Source organism: Berghia stephanieae, chromosome 7, assembly GCF_034508935.2.
Source record: "Berghia stephanieae isolate SIO BIC M18660-M18661 chromosome 7, UCSD_Bste_1.3, whole genome shotgun sequence".
Classification (NCBI taxonomy): Eukaryota; Metazoa; Mollusca; class Gastropoda; order Nudibranchia; family Aeolidiidae; genus Berghia; species Berghia stephanieae.
In genome coordinates, this window is record NC_088366.1 from 63,329,276 (window position 1) to 63,349,724 (window position 20,449).

Here is a 20,449-nt window from a genome sequence, read left to right on the forward strand (position 1 = left end):
CTTCTCTTTATGGTAAATTGGAGTTTTAAACACCAAACCGATCCCTTCCCTTGTCATCCGATGGAAAATTGCTTGTCACTCAAGGAAAGAACTCTTACGAGTCATGTGGAGGACGATCGTTTTCTAGAAACATCCCAACTATCTGGAACAAACTTTCAAAAGAAATAGCTACGTCATTCTTCAACGGAAGATATAGATATTTAAAAAGCATCTAAAGACTTCATTATTTTCTAAATTGAATTGTTGATGCCCCTGTAAAGCGCTCTGAGCACTTCCTCGTGATATGGAAGAGTGCTCAATAAATATAATATTATTATTATTATTGTGAAATGCTCAAGGTCAGCAGGAGGGCGGGCGAGTAGTAGGATACGAACCCAGTTCCTCCAGTCAAAGGGCAAGTACAGTGCCACCGCCGTCCTTGATTGATGATAAAAACATTCAGAGAGAGAGAGAGAGAGAGAGAGAGAGAGAGAGAGTGTGTGTGTGTGTGTGTGTGTGTGTGTGTGTGTGTGTGTGTGTGTGTGACCTCCCAAGTCAGATCGACCTCTAATTGTAGGTATCAATCCATAGAGTGTACGGCTATGTGGTTTTGTTATATGACACTCGCTTTCGGATCGAAAGGTCCTGGGTACGAACCTCGCTCGGCGCATAGTTGAGTCCTTGAAAAATGCTCTTTACTCACATTCTCTCATCGTACTCAGGTGTAAAATGAGTTCCTGGCCGTTAACAGCATTGTCTCTGTCCGAAAAAAATTGTAATATCGCCTAACAGGCGTCATGCTCCGTCCTAGATGTTAAGTGTTACTGTTGATCAGGGACTCCTTGTAAAGCGCTTTGTGTACGTTTAGTGTATATTGCTCTGTACAAAAGCTCATTTTTTTCCTTCTACTTCTTTTTCTCCTCCTCCTCCTCCATCTCCTCCTCCTCCTCCTCCTCCTCCTCCTCATCATCATCATCATCATCATCATCATCATTCCTCCTCCTCCTCCTCCTCCTCTTCTTCTTCTTCTTCTTCTTCTTCTTCTTCTTCTTCTTCTTCTTCTTCTTCTTCTTCTTCTTCTTCTTCTTCTTCTTCTTCTTCTTCTTCTTCTTCTTCTTTCTCCTCCTCCTCGCGAAAATAAGGCATATGCGTGACTCTTCTGCTTTCATTAGGCACTAAATCATTTAATATACGAAATGAAATTAGATCTGGATTTTAATTTTTCCTCGATGATTTAGGCAGGACGTAACCAATTACTGATTCTTACTTTTTATTTTTTTTCTATTTAATTTTTCTTTCTAGACCCTGAGATGGTTACCAGAATTAATAACGACATGGTCAATGAATATAACGACTTTCTCCAAAGCATCAATGCGCTTTTCGTGGTGAGTTATGACGCATTGGAAAAAGAAGATATTTACACATAGGATTTGATAAAGGAATAAAAATAACTCGATTACATGCTCAATAAACCTGCTTGCATGCTTGCTTGCGTTCACACACACACACACACACACACACACACACACACACACATACACACACAAACTCACAGATTACAGTCTGTGCACAAACCTAACCTCCTTTCCAAGATTTTGAACATTAATCAATCCTTCATTTTGGGGTCGGAGTGGTCTAGCAGGTGGATACATATCAAGAAGCTGTGAGAGATAAGATAAAATAAATAAATAAATAAATAAATAAATAAATAGAAATTACTCAGGGAACAGAAGAGACAATTTAACTGTGTATTAATTAAGTGGCTTGATTGTCTTCAATATGGAAATCGATATGGAAATCGAAAAAAAATATTTCTTTTCATTTATCGAAGTTCGTGTGAATTTTCACCATAAAGTCAACATTGCAATAGAAATTGAGGTTCACCATAACGCAATTTTACATTAAGAAAGTGACAAGAAAGAAAAGGTCAGATGATATAAGGTAACTTGACTGAACACAAACAGGAACCCATCTACCGATACAGTAATCATATTCGACTTTGGTCAAGCCCTTCGCCGGTTCTATTTTCACTTTTCACTTCTTTTTCAAGATGGCAGACACCACAATCAATGCTCAAGCCCATTGTAAAATGCTTTTACATGCGGCGAGATATCCTCACGCTGCTGTAAATGGTATTCTTCTTGCTGAGGACAACAGAAACAAAGATTCCAAGCCACTGAAATTTGTTGACTGTGTCCCACTTTTTCATGTTTCCCTAGGATTGTCTCCAATGTTGGAGGTTGCTCTTCTGCAGGTGAACCTTTTGCCTTTGCCTTTGCCATTGCCATTGCCATCATTTATTGTCCTTACTACTTTACTATTTACTTTACCTTTCTTTCCCTTTGACCTTGATTTTAATTTATCGAGAGAGAAGGGGGCGGAGGGTTGATCTGTTGACTGAATTAAAAGCTAATTCAATTCGTTAAATTGATAATTGATGAAAGAGGCGAAGCTTCTGGGTGGGGTTCCCTAGCCCTACCTCCACAGTGGGCAGGGAGGTACTTACCGTGTCTTCTATCCCCTTATATCTGTTTTCCAACTTGCTTTCTGTCTTTGTTTTGGTGTGAGATTGCTCGGGTTTGTCCCGACCCTGGCCGGAGTCCTAGCTGGGAGGGAAACCGTCAAATGCATAGTTATTGTTTTGGGAGATATTTTTTTCTAGGCACTTTGATAAAATTTTCAAACTCAAAATATCTTGATTTGACTCAGCCAGGGGATGGGACTTGAAAAAACATAAAAGTTTATACGGTATTTGTTTCTCTAGGACTAACGGTTCCAGAGTTATTTATATTTTTCTATTGAAATTTTTGGTCAATTTTACAGAGAGAATCTGTGATTACCGCTGCCTCAAAACCAGCATCTCGCGGCTATCGGGAAATTTTGAGTCTTGCAGTCAACATGGCCCACTTATTGTTTTCCGTATTTTTGTTTCAATTAAAAAATAAATGGCAAGTGTTAGATATAATTTTAAAGGTCAGAAAATAAGCTTCATTTTCATATAAATCATTTCATGTATGGAAAGTATGGAAAAAATTAAGGATAAATGAAAATGGAAAAAAATATGAGGTTTTTGTCCTAAAAACTGGGGTTGGTGGCGGGAAAAATAAAATAATGAGCGAGTGTATCAATTTTGATGAAATTTGGCAGAGATATTCTTCAATTAATTGTCTATCGATGTATGAAGTATAATTAAAATGTATCCATAATTTTAAAAGTTCTTGTAATTCAAAAATTTATAAATTTTTATTACATAAGCTTTCTGAGAAATACAATCAGGAATTAATAATGAAATACACCGTTAGAAAGCTTGTTTTGTGCCCTTTATAATGATACCAAAATTAGTCACATAGGTTCACAAATAACGCCATGGTGACCAACACAGTAAAGGGTCAAAAATAAAGTTCCAAAAAACGAGTTTCACCTTACAGTGAGCCTATCGGCGGCCACTGGACTGGAGTTATCAAAGTGCCTATTTTTTCCTTGTAAATCATCTCTCTGTTATGTGTTATTATATTTGTTATTTTTAATGTATAATGCAAGCATTTGAGTGTATTCCTCTTTGTTGGATTTTGTGCTTGTGTCTGGATGAGACTTATAGGTGATCTCTAACTACCATTGGTGGTATGCTCTTGGAATCTACATCTGATCTCTATTTGTTCCCAGTTCCCCTATGTCTTACTTTTTCTTGGGTGCTTTAATTGTAATTCTAGAACTTTTTACTATCCCATTTTCTTCCTTTTTACTGGCGCTGATATAACCTAAATGTGTTGCATGCGCCGTAAAACCCTTAAAAAACAACAAAAACAGGAGAAGCTTACCCGCAGTTCAGTAGTACTGCGAATAGTGATTCCACGGCGGAATCACTATTCGCAGTAGTAGTAGTAAGAGCTCTTCCGTCTCTGAAAATTAGTTTTTGTCCCCTCACTGAACACAGCACTGTATTTTCTCTTCAAAATGACGTGTTGTCGAAAGGCTTGTGAAGTTGAATGAGAATGAGAGTGTGTTAGTGTTAGAGAGGTGGGCCTTTGGCCTACCAACCTCCGCTGCACGTCCAACTCGCCTTGAGCATGCATTCACGTAAAATATAAAGATTTTTTTTAAAAACCTACCTCTATTTCAAAAACTAGCATCTTTCAACTTTCTAAGAAACATTTTGATTTTTCAGAACTTTAGTTCGTTAAAAAATACCGGCCAATCTGACCCGTTGAGTCGAATGAAAACGAAATTTTGTTGTTTACACGGTTCAAAGGAAATGCCGTAAATAAGCTTTCATGGACTTCCTGTGTTGCTTTTACAGTGTCACGTGACCGTTTTGAGAAATTTGTCGTCTGCTACAAATAATTAGACCGGTAGGGGGTAGATATTTTCGTTGGAGCAGAGAAAAAGTGAGTATTATTTCTTGTACTTGTAGAGAGGCCTAGGGTTCACCAAGAGTCAAGTTGATTGAATAAAAGAAAAAAAAGGCCTTTTTATCCGCCGCCACCACCACCGTGAGAGTGGAGAGGGGGGGGGGGTTGCATGATGCAGACGAAAGGGAGACGTGTCGCTTGTGACCTTGGTGGCGTAGAGCATGTCAACGATGCTGGCAGATGTTCTTAACCCCTTAACAGCGAAGCAAATTTTTTGCTTTCAGATAATAGTTTGCTTTTATCTTTATTATTGTTAACGGAGAATACAGCTTTTCCACAAAGAGAGCAGTCAGACTATCGCAACTCGGACTTCAATTGTCTATAATCGTTTGCCGTTACTTGTCTTTTGATGAAAGAGGATTTGGTGTTAGGTCAAAGATCGAATTTCGCCGCTAAAGGTTGCATTGCTACTGGGTTTGCTCTCTCCCCCCCCCCCCCCCCCCCCCCCCTCCTTTTTTTTTCAACTTAGTATTGTTGATTGTTATTTCCTTTTTTTATGATTAGCAAGTGCCGTAGGAGTCTCACAGGATGCAGGAGTACTGCAATTAACCCTTTGCCAGTGACATTGATTTTTTTGTTTTCAAATAATAGTCGTCATTTATATTATTTTTTAACGCAGCCAAAAAATAAACGTTTCCACCATAAGAGCAGTAAGAATATTGATAAAAAGCGCTTTGAGCACGTTGGGTGGATATTGCCCTATAGGCTCAAGTTTTTAAATTGTAATTTGTTTTTTGTTTTTTGATGAAAACGGTAAGATTTTATTTTTGGTCCAAGTAAGATTGATATTCGCCTTTAAAAGGTTAAGTTGTTTTGTTTTTTCAGGTTTTTTTGTTTTGTTTTTCAAATGCGGATACGCTGCTTTTTCTTTTTTTTTCCTCAACTGGCAAGCTATCGCTGTACTTACCCGCATGGCTTGCACACACAAAAGGATACATCTAGGTCACAAAACCTTACATCCAGGTCACAAAATCAGACAACTAGGTCACACATCAAGACATCTCTGTTTCGTTTGTTCCAAGATAGCAAAACAAACCAGACGTCTTGGAGTTCGAAAGAGCTTTCCATAAAATAGTTGGTATTTGCAAGACCCCCAGAAACCAATTCCTTATACAGCTCTTGTGCACTGTTACTTATGACCTTGATTTCTTTCGTACCCACCCCCAAAATCCCACTTATTGTGTGTTATAGGCAGAACATAATAAATAGCTGTGCTGCCACATGCGTGACTAAATTGGCCAAAGAGAGAATCTATACTTTGGCATTAGACACCAATTACCTGATGTCTTGGTTTTTAATCCTAGCCGAGTGAGAGAGAAAAAACAAAACAATCATACATGTATCTGCAAACAGCAGAACGTTTTCATTTTACATTGAGATGAGAAGGGGAAGGGATAACACTATGATAAGAAAGAAAGAGAGAGAGATAGAGAGAGAGATGGATGGGGGGATAGTAAGGGGGAATGGGAAAAGATGAAAGAAACAATGGGTTGCCTGATGACGTAGATCAAAGGAATGTGAAATTTTAACCTTTTACAGTGACACTGATTTTTTTCTGCAGATTGCTTATGCGGAATAAATCGTTTCACCAAGAGAGCAGTAGTAAGAGTATATTTAGACTCGGGCTTCAATTAAACTATAAATCTCAAAGCTTGTCTTTTAATGATAACATTAAGACTAAGATCTGGAGTTTGGGGAGTGTAAGATCGAATCTCGCCATTAATGGTTAAAATTGTTTTGATTTTTAAAAAAATAACTCACACACACACACGCACACACACACACACGAGCGCGTGCGGTCACGACAGCGAGGACCATCTATTGCTTGTGTTGCAACAGTAAACCAGTTTACGTGTACGTAGATCCTGAGGCTAGATGCCCCGTTACCGTGTACGTAGGCACTCCCAAAAATAAAAAAAAAAGAAAGAGAGACACACACACACACACACACGCAGTCTCGCATCCGCTACGAACTAATTTTGCGCACCAATTTTTACTGCACTAATGCACCAAATTGCATACCTATCTATGGACACTTTTTTCCGTATCTTTTTCCCAATAAACTTTTTTAAAAACCTGGGGCGGCACCTTGATAACAGAAACGAAACCCACACGATTTCACGAGGAATGAATCATGAAAAAAATTAGGATATAATTTCAACACAACTTTTGAAATTCATCAAGGATTGTCCAGTACCGAATGTTTTTTGATAGAAAACAAATGCATCTTCAAATCTAAACTGCTTTTGACGGTAAGCGGTAAGTTTTTTATTGATTTTTCTGTCCAAACGAATGATTTGTCCTGGTATAGAAGCTAAGTATTGGTAACAACGGCTCACCTCTAGTTTTAGAAGGAAAGAAGAGGAGGGATGATTGAAACATTTTGTGTGACTTAGAATTGAGATTTTGAACGTTTCAACTTTACCTTCAAGTATGAAACTTGACAAGATCGTGTTTTGTTTTTGTTACCCTTACCCCAATCCAATCCATGAAAATTTCCCTGTCCCCACCTCTCCAACTCCAACTTGATCATTTGCTCACATCTTGAAATCTAGCAGCTTATCTGTCAGATTACTTTAATGAGAATAGTTCTGTCCCCGTTTATTGTATTATTTACAGTTAGTTAAATATATTCTATAAACTTCCAGGAATATCTCTCTGTCTCTCTCTCTCTCTCTCTCTCCCCTCTCTCCTCTCTCTCTCTCTCCTCTCTCTCTCTCTCTCTCTCTCTCTCTCTCTCTCTCTCTCTCTCTCTCTCTCTCTCTCTCTCTCCTCTCTCTCTCTCTCTCTCTCTCCTCTTCTCTCCTCTCTCTCTCTCTCTCTCTCTCTCTCTCTCTCTCTCTCTCTCTCTCTCTCTCTCTCTCTCTCTCTCTCTCTCTCTCTCCTCTCTCTCTATCTTACGTTTCACTTTACCTCTTCTCAATCTCTCTTTCTCTCTTCTCTACCTCTTCTCTCTCTCATCCTCATCTTCTCCTCTCTCCTCCCTCTCCTACTCACTCTCTTCTCTCTCTCTCTATCCTCGCTCTCTTCTTCTCCTCTCTATCTCTCTTCCTCTCTTCTCATCTCTCATCTTCTCTTCTCATTCTTCTCTAGTCTCTCATTCTCTCTCCTCTCTCTCTCTCTCTCTCTCTCTCTCTCTCTCTCTCTCTCTCTCTCTCTCTCTCTCTCTCACACACACACAAACACACCCTCACTCTCGCCGTTGCTCGACTCATATCTCAGTGCTCCTGCAAACAATAGAAGATACCATCCATTAGTAAACTACCTCTACTACTACAGCCACTACCACATCATCATTACTACTACTACCACAGCGACTTCCACATCATTATCAAAACTATAGCAACTACCACCACCTTTACATCATCATCCTCCTACTCGTTATCATCACTACCACCGACGCTACAACCATAACCATCACATCATTATCATTACTACCACTTCCACAGCTACCACATCGTTATCAAAACTACATCAACCGCCACCACCATTACATCATCATCATTATCCTTATAGTTATCATCACTACCACCACATCAACACCACACATCGTCATCAGCAATGAAACGCAAAATAATAATAAATTTTAAAATAATAATAATAATAATAGTAATAAATAAATAATTTAACAAAAAATAATAATAATAATGTACTTTATATTTTGCGCCCAATTCTCTAGGCGAAGGCTACTAATGCAAATAACTGAAATTAATGATATCTACTAGTTGCAGTACTGCGAATAACGAAAACGACCGCTATCTACTATTCGCAGTACTACTATACCTATTCTGATAGTGTTAGACAGACACTCCAGTCCAAATAAGGGCGTCTCAGCTGTCAGTCCTCTGATATGGGCAAACAGAGGTTCTTCTAAACTCTTCTTCTGCTTCTATCTGCCCACTGCCCAAACTGTCTTCCCCCCCCCCCGAGTTTGTGCCCACACATTGGAGACTATTTGGACTGAAGTCTGAATTGCAACTTTTTTGGAGATTGTAATAAATATTTTTATTTCCCCCCCAGGTTGATGCTTATTGTAAAAGTAAAGGTTTGGTGATCGGAGGTTACTATCAAGCCAATGAGAATTATACAGATAATGAGTAAGTACAATGATACGAGTCATACAGTACAGTTGTGTTTTTTAAAACCACTTTGAAAAAGGCAAATGTGTTGCCCCAAAGTTATCGCTGTAGCTATTTTTTTGTTTATTTTTTGTGATATTTTAGGGGGGGGGGGGGTGGGTAAATCTTCCAACAGTTGTCGGATTTAGGACTGTACGATTTTGCTCGATAAATTCTGTTAAGTGCTGACATTTTTTTTTTTAATGGGAAAAGTAAAAATATAGTTCGTAACTTCAAAGACAAAACAAACTAATCAGCTAGTTATACATTGGCTTCCTGTGGAAAAAAGAGTTGCCTATAAGATTTGTACTGTTGTCTACAAATCCCTGAGCACGAACAGTCCCTCCTATATTAAAGACCTTCTAAACATATATGTCCCCAATAGAAACTTGAGGTCAAGCAATGACCAATCAATCCTTGTCAAACCTAAGCCATTGCGTAAAATAGGTGAACAATCTTTTCAATTTTCGGCCCCCCATTTTTGGAACTCTCTCCCATCACACGTGAGATGCTTGAATTCGTTGACAACGTTCAAATCTCGCTTAAAGTTTTATCTTTTTACGTCATAATGTTGCAATATTATTTTCATATTTTGTTGTTGTTAAATTGAATTCGTATCACGTGTACTTCACACTTGTCTCACTGTAATATGTTTTGTTTTATATCACTGTAAAGAGCTTAGAGCCTGTGACAACGGGGTAAAGGGCTTCTATATAAATGCCATATATTTATTATTATTATTATATTATTATCATTCCATTTTGTCGATTATCACCCACTGCACACTCTGCTGGCATGGATGTATTCACTGCCTACTATGCCACAGACGAGAGAAGGATGACAGTTTCTTGTCTTGTCATGAGCCGTCGAACACACTCATAGTCAGTCTAACATACACAGCGTGTGTGGAACCGGGCCGTTTCTCTCTATTTTGCTACCAGAAGACACACATAATTCCGTTTGACTATCTCCGGTCCTTCTTTGAAGCTTAATGACCATTTAAAAGATGTTTTATTTTAAAAGTTGTTTTTTTTTTCACTTTATTAAATTGTTTATTTATAGATTGTTGGATGATAGGTAATCTGAGGAATTGTGTCAAGCATAATTCACTATTCTGCTGTTATTTTTTTAAAACACAGTATATACAACGTTAACCAAATAGCACATACTGTATTCTTTAATAAAACGGCAGTATTGTGATGATAACCTTTGATATTTTAAAAATAATTCTCATCATCAGGTTGAACCATGTTGCAAAGACAGTAGGGAGGAAAATACAAGAAAATTTCCATGATGGTCTTGTATTTATGGTAATTGTTTTATTTTTGTTTATTTGTCCCAATCTCATCTTGCATATATATTTATTTGTGTGTGTGTGTGTGTGTGTGTGTGTGTGTGTGTGTCTTGTTATGATTGGTAAAAAGACAGTAGAGATATTGATCCTTTCAAATTTCGGCTCCTCTGTTTTGAGAATTCTTATCTCCTGTAATTTGCTTTTTCGGGTAACAATTACAACAGTCTCGTTATTTTGACATTTGAACCATAGTTGCCAGTTATATAATGCACCTTGACTGTAATTTATGAAATCAAGATATTCTAGATATATCAGCAATGTTTAGAAAGTTGTAGTTTCTGGCCATTTGCACAATTTATTTTTTTATTTGTTATTTGATGTTCCACATCATTATATCCTGAGTGGGGTTCCTGACCTCCCATAGTGGGCAGGGATGTCACTTTCTATATCTGCTATACACCCTTAAATCCATATGCCAACTTGCTTTTTTGTCTTTGCCTTGAAATGAGATAACCTGGATTTGCCCTTACCCTGGGCTGGGAGGGAAACGATCAAATGTATAGTTTATGGGAGATAATATTTGTTTTCCTTGCAAATCATCTCACTGCATTGTTATATCTGGTGTTTCGAGTGAATGTAAACGTTTGAGTATGTACCTCTTAGCGTGCTTGTGTCTGGATGAGACTTTTAGGTGATCTCCTACTGTGCACAATGATAGTATGCTCTTGGCATCTATAACTGTTCGCTATTTATACCATTCCCCTTTGTCTTACCTTTTCTTTGGTGTTTTAATAGTAATTATAGAATTTTTTGACTATCCCATTTTCTTTCTTTTTATTGGAACTGATATCAACTAAACGTCTTGCAAGCGCTGTAAAACCCTTAAAAACAAACATCTTCATATCCAACATTTTTATTTATCTAATTTGAATATATTAGCATAGCTGCAAACTGTCCTGATAAAATCGGGACTGTCCCGATTTGGAAATCTTTGGAAGATATAAAGGAAAAAATTGGACCGTTTATGTGAATGGAATTAAGCATTGTATGCCTCAGGATTATGCTTTTTTGACTGGCAGATTTAAACGAGGAACAGAAAAGGCTCTAATTCTAGATTATATTATATAATAGTCCAAACACATACTGCTGTTTTGGGCCATGACGGTATTGTGTGTTAGGGTGTCCCATTATAGCTCTTTGCAAAGTTGGCCATTGTGTATTAGATAGGATATTAAGTATTAAGTGCGGCTTTGTGGTCTTGTGGTATGACACTCGCTTTCGGATTGGAAGGTCCTGGGTTCGAATCTCGCTCTGCGCTTAGTCGAGTCCTTGGAGAAGGCTCTTTACTCACATTCTCTCACCATACTCATGTGTAAAATGAGTACCTGGCCGTTAACAGCGTTGTCTCTGTCCGAAAAAAAATTGTATTATCGCCTAACAGGCTTCATGTCCCGTCCTACATGTTAAATGTTGCTGTTGGCCAGGGACCCCTTGTAAAGCGCTTTGAGCACGTTTAGTGGATATTGCGCTATATAAAAGATCAATATTTAGAAGCTCAATATTTATTTAGGATATTAAGTTTAAAAGTTGAGTAATCCTTTCCTTTTATCAACAGATTGACAACAGACGAGTGAGGGCAGAATCTGTATCTCAAGCCTATCGTATTCACACCCACAAAGAAAGTGGGTGGAAGGAGATTGATAGAAAGTAAGACAAATATCCTCTTTTCTTCCTTCGTCCTGGTGTGTTTTTGTTTTTTTAACCCATGCCCAATATTACAAAAGTGCTTGAACTATATTCAATCCATGTATTCCAGACACAGCAACTCAATTTTTTTTTTTTTTCTCTTGCAGTAATTATTACAATTTCAGACTTTTAACCAAATTAAATTCAGGTTGTGAGAGAATAATGTTGTTGACACAATCAGAGCATAATGTTTTTAAAAGGTTTTACATTAAGTAAGCAAGCTTATATCACTTGACAGTGGATGTAGCTGTTACAAGCATCAATCAGATTAACTGAAACTGTTTGGTCATAAGGTGGTTGTGGCGCAGGAAAATGAGAATTTTGATGGCAAATTTAAGACTTAAGATAGAATTTTATCATGGAAATTCAGTGTTTCTATCTCTAGGTAGACATTTATCAGTGCTGATGGTTTTCCTCAGATCAGCGGAAATCCGCGATTTTGGAGTCCAGAGGAGGAATTTCCTCCTTTTAAAAATTACATTTTCTCGAAACAATGTGCTAGCAATGAGAGAGTTGATGTGTGGTGGAACACACAGTGCAGTTTCCCACTCTTCAGAAGTTAGCTAGAGTATCAATGATAGTCTATCATCTCAATTGCTCTAAAAGTGGGGTTTGGTGCAGTAAAAATGGGGCTTAAAGGCAATCGTTCAACATTTTCCTACTTTTTCACTTTTTGTCACCGTCAGCACTGATTTATGTAGTCCTGTTGTTGATGCCGTTCTAAGAAATCTTTTTTTTTTTTTTTATCTTTCCCACTTCTTTTATTTTATTTTTTTTTTGGGTTTAAATTTGATTTATCAAATCCTTTATTTGATCTTTTCAGGGGTTCAACTGAAGAGGATATAATGAAAGAAGAATGCCTGTATGCCCTCCTGAAGTCAGGTGCTCACAGGCATGTGGTTGATTTTGACAGCCACTTGGATGATGTGAGGAAAGACTGGAGAAACTTGGAGCTCAACGACTTGATTAGCCGATGCACATGATGTTGATTATGATTGGTCTGTGAGTGTGTGAGGTGAGCTAGGAATGGAGGTTGATGTAATAATGGAAGAATGAGTGGTTGAAAGGCTCCCTGATTCTGATGCCAACTAAATTTAAATTTAGGTCTGCCACTGATATTAATACAACTTTTGTGACAAAAGTCGTTTTTTTTGTAATATTCAACACAAAAAGACATATGTTTTGAGCTATTTTAAGTATTTGGTTTGATCCTTGCTTCAAGCACTTTTGATTTTATTTTCTTCTCAGGCAACATTTGATTTATTATCTATATTAAGTGTTGTGAACAGCAGGTGTGGACAAAATAGATTCTTAATTCATACTTTTTCATCACGGGAAAGAAGCCATGTCTGCTTATCTTTTAATGCCTATCTGTCATTTGTTGAATCATTTGTCCTTAAGCTTATCCAAACCAGGAATTGATGACGATCCGATCATAATATCTTAATTTTTGTCTTGACTTTTACAAAAAAAACCTATCCCTTGTCTCAGGCTGAGATATGAATACAGCTTCGTTGGAGGCCACATTTGGACAAATTCTTCAGTGAACGTGAAAATAGCTTTATATGAGTCACAGTTAGATCCTTTTCTAAATTGGATGATTTATCTATATTCTATAACAACAACATTTATGACGAATGCAAAAATGGCCTGAAAGATTTCAATTTAGATTGATACAGTTCTCCTCCCCCTTTTGGTTTTCAGATTATTTTGTTGAAGGAATTACAGACTTTTTCATGTTATCACTTTTTACTATCCCATTTTTTTTTCTTTTTACTGACGCTGATATAACCTAAATGTTTTGCAAGCGCCGTAACACCCTTAAAAACAAAACAAAACAAAAACAAACGACTTCATGTTATCAGAAGAGATATGGAGCGGCATCTTTATCATTAATGATGAGAAATAAAGGGTATGGAGCACTGCCAGATTAACTCACTCAATCCTGGAGATTTTTGCATGTGCATAGATGGTTTTATTTAACCACCACTAACATGCAAAAAAACTAAAAACATTATCTTTGATACTAGGCCTATAATTTGTCTCAGAAAAATGTAATAAATAGGCATGGGGTAAAAGTAACCCTGGCAAACTATAGTCAGTGTTAGGGTTGAGTGAGTTTAAAACGATAAAAAATGTAACAATGTCAGGAGGTTAGATCCAGCATCCAATTGATACGACTACCATTGCATTTGATATTTTTGTTCTCTGTTTTCATCTAGCACTTTATCCTTTATTTCTCATTAGATTTTATGTCAGATCCCTTGGGTAGATCTGCTATCATGTGTTCATATTGTCGTAGATGTTATAATTGTAGATTGAGTGATTTCTGAGTTTGTGCATTTATAATAAAGCTGAGAGAGAAATGATATGGTTTGCAGGGGTGTGTCCATATTGCTGCTGCCGCTGTGATTGATCTCCCTTCCGCTACCCCTCCAGTCTCCAACTATGAATCGGCCCTAAGATTACTCAGGATTTATGCTATCTTTAACACTCCATTTGCCTACCATGATGATGATGATAATAATATCCTTTATTCATCCAAAAAAAAAAATGGAAATTCGTTTACAGATGTGGCATGCATAAAAATGTATAAATATAAAGTTAAGAGTTTATGGCGACAATGTATATATATAATATATATATATGATCTGCAAGTTTACAGGTCAGGAATTTCCATGAACAGGAGGTTCACCCACTACCACAGTTTTCATTGCTTAATTTTTCTCTGCAATGATATGCTAGCTCAGTAGGCTCTTCTGACCTCCCATGGTGGGCAGAGATGTCACTTGTGTCTTCTATCCCCCATTCAGTATTCTCTCTATCCATGTTGCTCTCTGTTTTAGTTCTGGATTGAGATTGCAGTTTTTTTCCTGTTCCTGGCAGGGATCCTTAGCTGAGAGGGAGATAGTCAAATGTATAGTACCTTTTTGAGAGGTTATATTTTTTCCTTTGTAAATAATCTCTCTGTTTTGTACAATGATAGTTCTTAGTTTTTAACATATTGTACTTTGTTTTTCTTGGGTGCTTTATATATAAAACTTTTCACTATCCCATTTTCTTCCTTTTTACTGGTGCTGATATAACCTAAATGTGTTGCGAGCGCCGTAAAACGCTTAAAAACAAAAACAAACATTGTACTTTGTTACATTTGAGTGTATCATTCATAGCGGGATACATCGCTTGTGCTTAGATTGGACTTTAAGGTAATGTCGAATTAGGCTTATTGATGGATTACTCAAATCCCTGATTCAAAAATCAGTCAATCTTTGTCTTGTTATTTCTCTGATGCTTTTAACTTCAGGTTTACAACTTTTACTCTTATCATCTTCCTTTTTACTGGTGCGGAAATGACTTAATAGTGATGTAAGCAAGCGCCGTAAAACCATTAAAAACACTAAACATCAATACCTTAGCTGGCTTGAAGGTACGACATAAACATTGTATATAAATGGGTCGTTAGATTGTATTGTATGCAGATTTGAGTGTGCATGGTAGTCGGATGGCTAGAATGCGTATTGAATTGGTATGGGTAATGATCATTGTATGTAATTGTCACTACCATTGCATCTGTGATGCTTTATTGTACTATGGAAGGATTTTTTATTTAATTATTTATCATACTCATGAGCAGAGCTGCCAACCTACCGCAAAAATTGCGGAATTGTACGCATTTTCAGCGCTTGTACGCATTTCCCCCAAGATTGTACCCATTTTCAGTGTATGGATGTTGTGTTACTCTGTTATTCATATTATTACTAGCCTATTGAGAAACCTTGGTGACCAAATGGATATTCATATATTTTTTTTGACCAATTATGATCTTCATGCTGGGAGGTAGAATTCTGAAAGGATTGGATTATAGTCTTGAGTACGTCATTGTTCCTGCAATTGAGATTGTGCGTTGTGACTTTATGAAAGTATACCTTCCTCTTACTTTCACAATAGTTAGTTTCCGTCGATTATGAAATCTCCCCCATTTTGAGGTCCCATTGTACACATTCTCATCAGATGGGGTTGGCAGCTCTGCTCATGATATGGAAATTAATTGTAGATGGAATCTGTGGGGTAAAGCATCGGGTGTGAAGTTCTTTGGGTCAGTGAAATATGGTTTTCGTAAGCCCAGATTAGATGATTCAAGGATAAAGTGTTTCCAACAGAAAAGTTTACAAGGAATTGTGGGTGGATCCAATTTGTCAATCTAGTGTAAAGTTTTTAGAACCAATCACGAACCATGTTTAGTAGAGTAGCACAGGTTAAACATGTACGAACTGAACTCTAAAACCATCATCCTTTTATTTGCACGGAAATATGTGACTCGTGCGGCTATGTGGTCTAGTGGTATGACACTCACTTTCGGATCGGAAGGTCCTGGGTTCAAGCCTCTTGCTCGGCGCTTAGTTGAGTCCTTGGAAAAGGCTCTTTACTCACATTCTCTCACCGTACTCGGGTGTGAAATGAGTACCTGGCCGTTAACAGCGTTGTCTTTGTCCTAAAAATTGTAATATCGCCTAACAGGCGTCATGTCTCGTCCCACATGTTAAATGTTGCTGTTGACCAGGGACCCCTTGTAAAGCGCTTTGAGCACATTTAGTGAATATTGCGCTATATAATTCTCAATTTTGAATTTTGAAATACCATAAAAGCATTGCATGTTCCTTTAAACCTCTAAAAACTAAACTAAACCAAATCCTTTTGCTCAATATTACAATATATATCTTTTCAGTTATATTGTTGCATAATCATGGGTGTAAGATTTCAGGATTTTTTTAATGGATTTCGATTTATTTCTGGCATCTGGATCACTACAACATAATACGGTTACTGTTTTTTAAGTTGTAGCTCACAGTTCAAAACATGTTTCAGTTTCAGGCATTTTGGATTTGTTGGAATTGGATACCAGGCTTTTTTTGTTTTTTGGCCCAACTTACTTGCATCTATGTGTCACCTTCAGCGTTACCAGCTAATTTTATCATTGTAGGGTTATGCATAGATTTATATATTATGAAAATGATGATATAAAACTTAAGTATCGTTTAGGGGAAAACTGTAATTACTCTTCGCCTTTTTAATTGGTGCAAATTTTTAACTGGAGAGTAATGTTGCACAAAAAATGGGCAATATTTATTGAATGTATATATTCAGTGAAGATTCATTATATGCATTTTTGTTTATCATTCTTATTATTTTCAAGTATGTTTAACGGTGTATCATAAATTTATATTTTTATATATATACAATTCAAACTTTTTTTTTTTCAATGGTTGTGGTCCTTAGTCGACTGTGCATTCAGAAATATGTGTTATGCCAATGATGTGGGTTGGCTGGGGTCTTTTGACTTCCCATGATGGACCGGGAGGTCACTGTTGTAGTGTTCCTTTCACAGGTTGCTTTCTGTCTTTGTCTTCTGGGTGGGGATCCTGACCTCCCATAGCGGGCAGGGAGGTACATACTGTGTCTTCTATCCCCTAATATCTGTTTTCCAACATGCTTTCAGTCTTTGTCTTGGAATGAGATTACTTGGTTTTGTCCTGGCCCTGGTCGGAGTCCTGGCTGGGAGGGAAACAGTCAAATACATAGTTATTATTTTGGGAGATGGTATTTTTTTCCTTGTAAATCATCTCTCTGTTATGTATTATTATATTTGTTATTTTTAGTGTATAATGTAAGTATTTGAGTGTATTCCTCTTTGTTGGATTTTGTGTTTGTGTCCGGATAAGACTTATAGGTGATCTCAAACTAATTACATTGGTGGTATGCTCTTGGAATCTACATCTGATCCCTATTTGGTCCCAGTTCCCCTATGTCTTACTTTCTCTTGAGTGCTTTAATTGTAATTCTAGAACTTTTTACTATCCCATTTTCTTCCTTTTTACTGGCGCTGATATAACCTAGATGTGTTGCAAGCGCCGTAAAACCCTTAAAAACAAAAACAACATGTCTTTGTCATAAATGACATTACTTGGTTTTGTCTTGGCCCTGGCCACAGTCCTTAACTGAGGGGAAAACAGTCAAATTTATATTTAGATTTTGGGAAAAGGTTTTTTTTTTCCCCTTGTATATCATCTCTCTGCTATTTATTGGTTTTTTAAAAAAAATATATATATAATGACTGGTAATCATTTGACTATATTCCTCTATGTGAGATCCTGTTGTTATGTCTGGATGAGACTTTTAGGTGGTTTCAAACTAAGTACACTGATGGTTTGCTCTTGGAATCTGCATCTGTTAACCAATCGAACCATTTCCCCTTCGTCTTACTTTTTCTCCTGTGCTTTCAATTAATGTAGAATTTTTTTTTACTATCCACTTTTCTTCCTTTTAATTTTAACTAGTGTTGAATGGCTTAAATATGTCGCAAACGCTGTAAAACTCTGAAAAATAACAAAAAGGAAAGCCCCAAACAAAACAGATGTCAGCTGGGGTCCTTTCTTATCTGAAACTGAATGTGTTTGTCGGCAATTCTTTTTGTTTGTTATAATACAATGTTAGTAACCTCTTTGGGTGGATGTGTAGTGGTATGACTTTTTGTTAGAGATCCAAGGTTGATATTTCGTAGATGTGTTGTAGTGATGTGTCTGAAACCAAACGAAATGTCAACAATATTTTGTAGTGTCATGCTAAATTTCACAGATTTGATCTGGGTGGGGTTCCTGACCTCCCATAGCGGGCAGGGGGGTACATATTGTGTCTTCTATCCCCTTATATCTGTTTTTCAACATGCTTTCTGTCTTTGTCTTGGAATGAGATTACTTGGTTTTGTCCTGGCCCTGGTCGGGGTCCTGGCTGGGAGGGAAACAGTCGAATGCATAGTTATTGTTTTGAGAGATGATATTTTTTTCCTTGTAAATCATCTCTCTGTTATGTATTATTATATTTATTTTTAATGTATGATGTAAACATTTGATGTATTCCTCCTTGTTGGATTTTGTGCTTATGTCCGGATGAGACTTATAGGTGATCTCAAGCTAAGTACATTGATGGTATGCTCTTGGAATCTACATCTGATCCCTATTTGTTCCCAATTCCCCTGTCTTACTCTCTCTTGGGTGCTTTAATTGTAATTCTAGAACTTTCGACTATCCCATTTTCTTCCTTTTTACTGGCACTGATATAACCTAAATGTGTTGCAAGCGCCGTAAAACACTTAAAAACAAAAAACAAAACAGCAGATTTGATAAATGATGATTTATTTTTTTTTCATTTCTCCCAATTTTTGTCTGATCAGTTAACTTATCACATAATAAGGTCTAGTGACTAAAAAATTATTTTCATATTATGATTATATTATTATTATTATTGTTGTTGTTGTTGTTGTTGTTATTATTATTATTAGTTTTATTATTATTATTATTATCATCATTATTAATATTATGCAGGCTTTTATTATTTTAGCTTTAGGGATTTGCAGGGTTGGAAAAATAAGGCCTGTCTTACTCTCAATCACTGTGATATTATTAGCAGTTTATTTTAATCTGATAGGTTGAACGGGTTTGGGGTTTGATGTCATTATTCCTCACCACTCAACATACACTATTTCTGATTGTACTTTACAGGGATGTAATTCACACTATGCTATTTTGCATTTATATGAATATTTTTTTTCTACGCAGATTTTCGTGTATACCTTAAGCCTGATTGTAGTTATTTTATTTAAAAAGAATGCCTCTGGCAAAATAACATAAACTTTGCTGTTTCTAAGTACTTTGATAGTATGCTCTTGGAATCTACATCTGTTCCCTATTTTATCCAATTCTCCTTTGTCTTACTTTTTCTTGGGTGCTTTAATTGTAATTCTAGAACGTATTGCTATCCCATTTTCTTCCTTTTTACTGGCGCTGTTATGACCTTAATGTGTTGCACGCGCTGTTAAACCCTTCAAAAAAAGAAAAAATTCACACCATGCTATTTTGTGTTTATATGATTTTTTTTCTATGTAGATTTTGTGTAGGTAACCTGAAGCCTGATGGTTGTTTTATTTAAAAAGAATGCCTCTGGCAAAATTGCACAAACTTTGCTGTTTCCTATAGCTGTAGAGTTTTTTACACAGAGGCAGCATTATAATTATACATTCTGTAATTTAGTAAAAATAGTTTTGCCTGGATTTTAATTTTAGTTTGAGTTTTATTTTTCTGTTTTTTTTTTTGTTTTTTTCTTTGCTGAAATTGAAACAAAATGACAGTGACCATCTCCCTTGTGCATTGTGAGACAGAACTATCGGGCTTATTTGCTGTCTTAATGGACTCAAGTAACTTTTGTAAACAAGGGGCGGTAGGAAATCCTGGGTTGGGGATCACAGTCACAGCATGTTATCATGCATTTTTTATGAGAGGGGAATTTTTTTTCCTTGTAAATCATCTCTCGGATATGTGTTCTATGTCAATGTATAATTTATATTATGTATAAATCAGATCTTGTACGTATTAAGTATTATAATGCATGTGTTAAATATTGTTACTACATACATCTATATTTTCATTTTCTCTAAAAAGTCGATGATTTTTTCTCAGACTTGATGCAGAGGTACATTTCTACTCTCATCTACCTCTGTTCCCCTATCTACCCAAGCCTGTTGTCTTTGATTTTCTTGGCGCTTAAATGACCCATGTATGTTTCGAGTGTCGTTAAACCTCTAAAGAGAAAAAATAACTTGAGCTTTTATATAGTGCAATATCCACTAAATGTGCTCAAAGCACTTTACAAAGGATCCCTGACCAACAGCAACACGTAACATGTAGAATGAGACATGACACCCGTTAGGCAATATTACATTTTTTTTTCGACAAAAACAATGCTATTAATGGCTAGATAATCATTTTACACCTGAGTGCAGTGAGAGAATGTAGTCAAGAGCCTTTTCTAAGGACTCAACTATGCGCCAAGTGTGAGGCTCGAACCCAGGA

At 36.7% G+C, this 20,449-nt stretch overlaps 1 protein-coding gene across 1 annotated transcript; it reads left to right on the forward strand.

The window, feature by feature from the left end:
- Nucleotides 1-1,948: 1,948 nt before the first annotated feature.
- LOC144977640 (ER membrane protein complex subunit 8-like) lies at nt 1,949-18,712 on the forward strand. Its single transcript, XM_078923055.1, has 5 exons — nt 1,949-2,233; nt 8,409-8,485; nt 9,747-9,816; nt 11,416-11,507; nt 12,370-18,712. Exons 1-5 carry the CDS (start codon nt 2,030-2,032, stop codon nt 12,527-12,529), a joined length of 603 nt encoding a protein of 200 aa, XP_078779181.1. The 5' UTR covers nt 1,949-2,029; the 3' UTR covers nt 12,530-18,712.
- The last annotated feature ends 1,737 nt before the right edge of the window (nt 18,713-20,449 follow it).

Excerpts from the sequence above, each read along its gene's own strand:
- LOC144977640 (XM_078923055.1), top strand. The coding sequence starts at position 2,030 with ATGGCAGACACCACAATCAATGCTCAAGCCCATTGTAAAATGCTTTTA. Across the intron at positions 2,234-8,408 it reads TGGAGGTTGCTCTTCTGCAG|GTTGATGCTTATTGTAAAAG; the intron begins GTGAACCTTTTG and ends TTTCCCCCCCAG. Across the intron at positions 9,817-11,415 it reads ATGATGGTCTTGTATTTATG|ATTGACAACAGACGAGTGAG; the intron begins GTAATTGTTTTA and ends TTTTATCAACAG.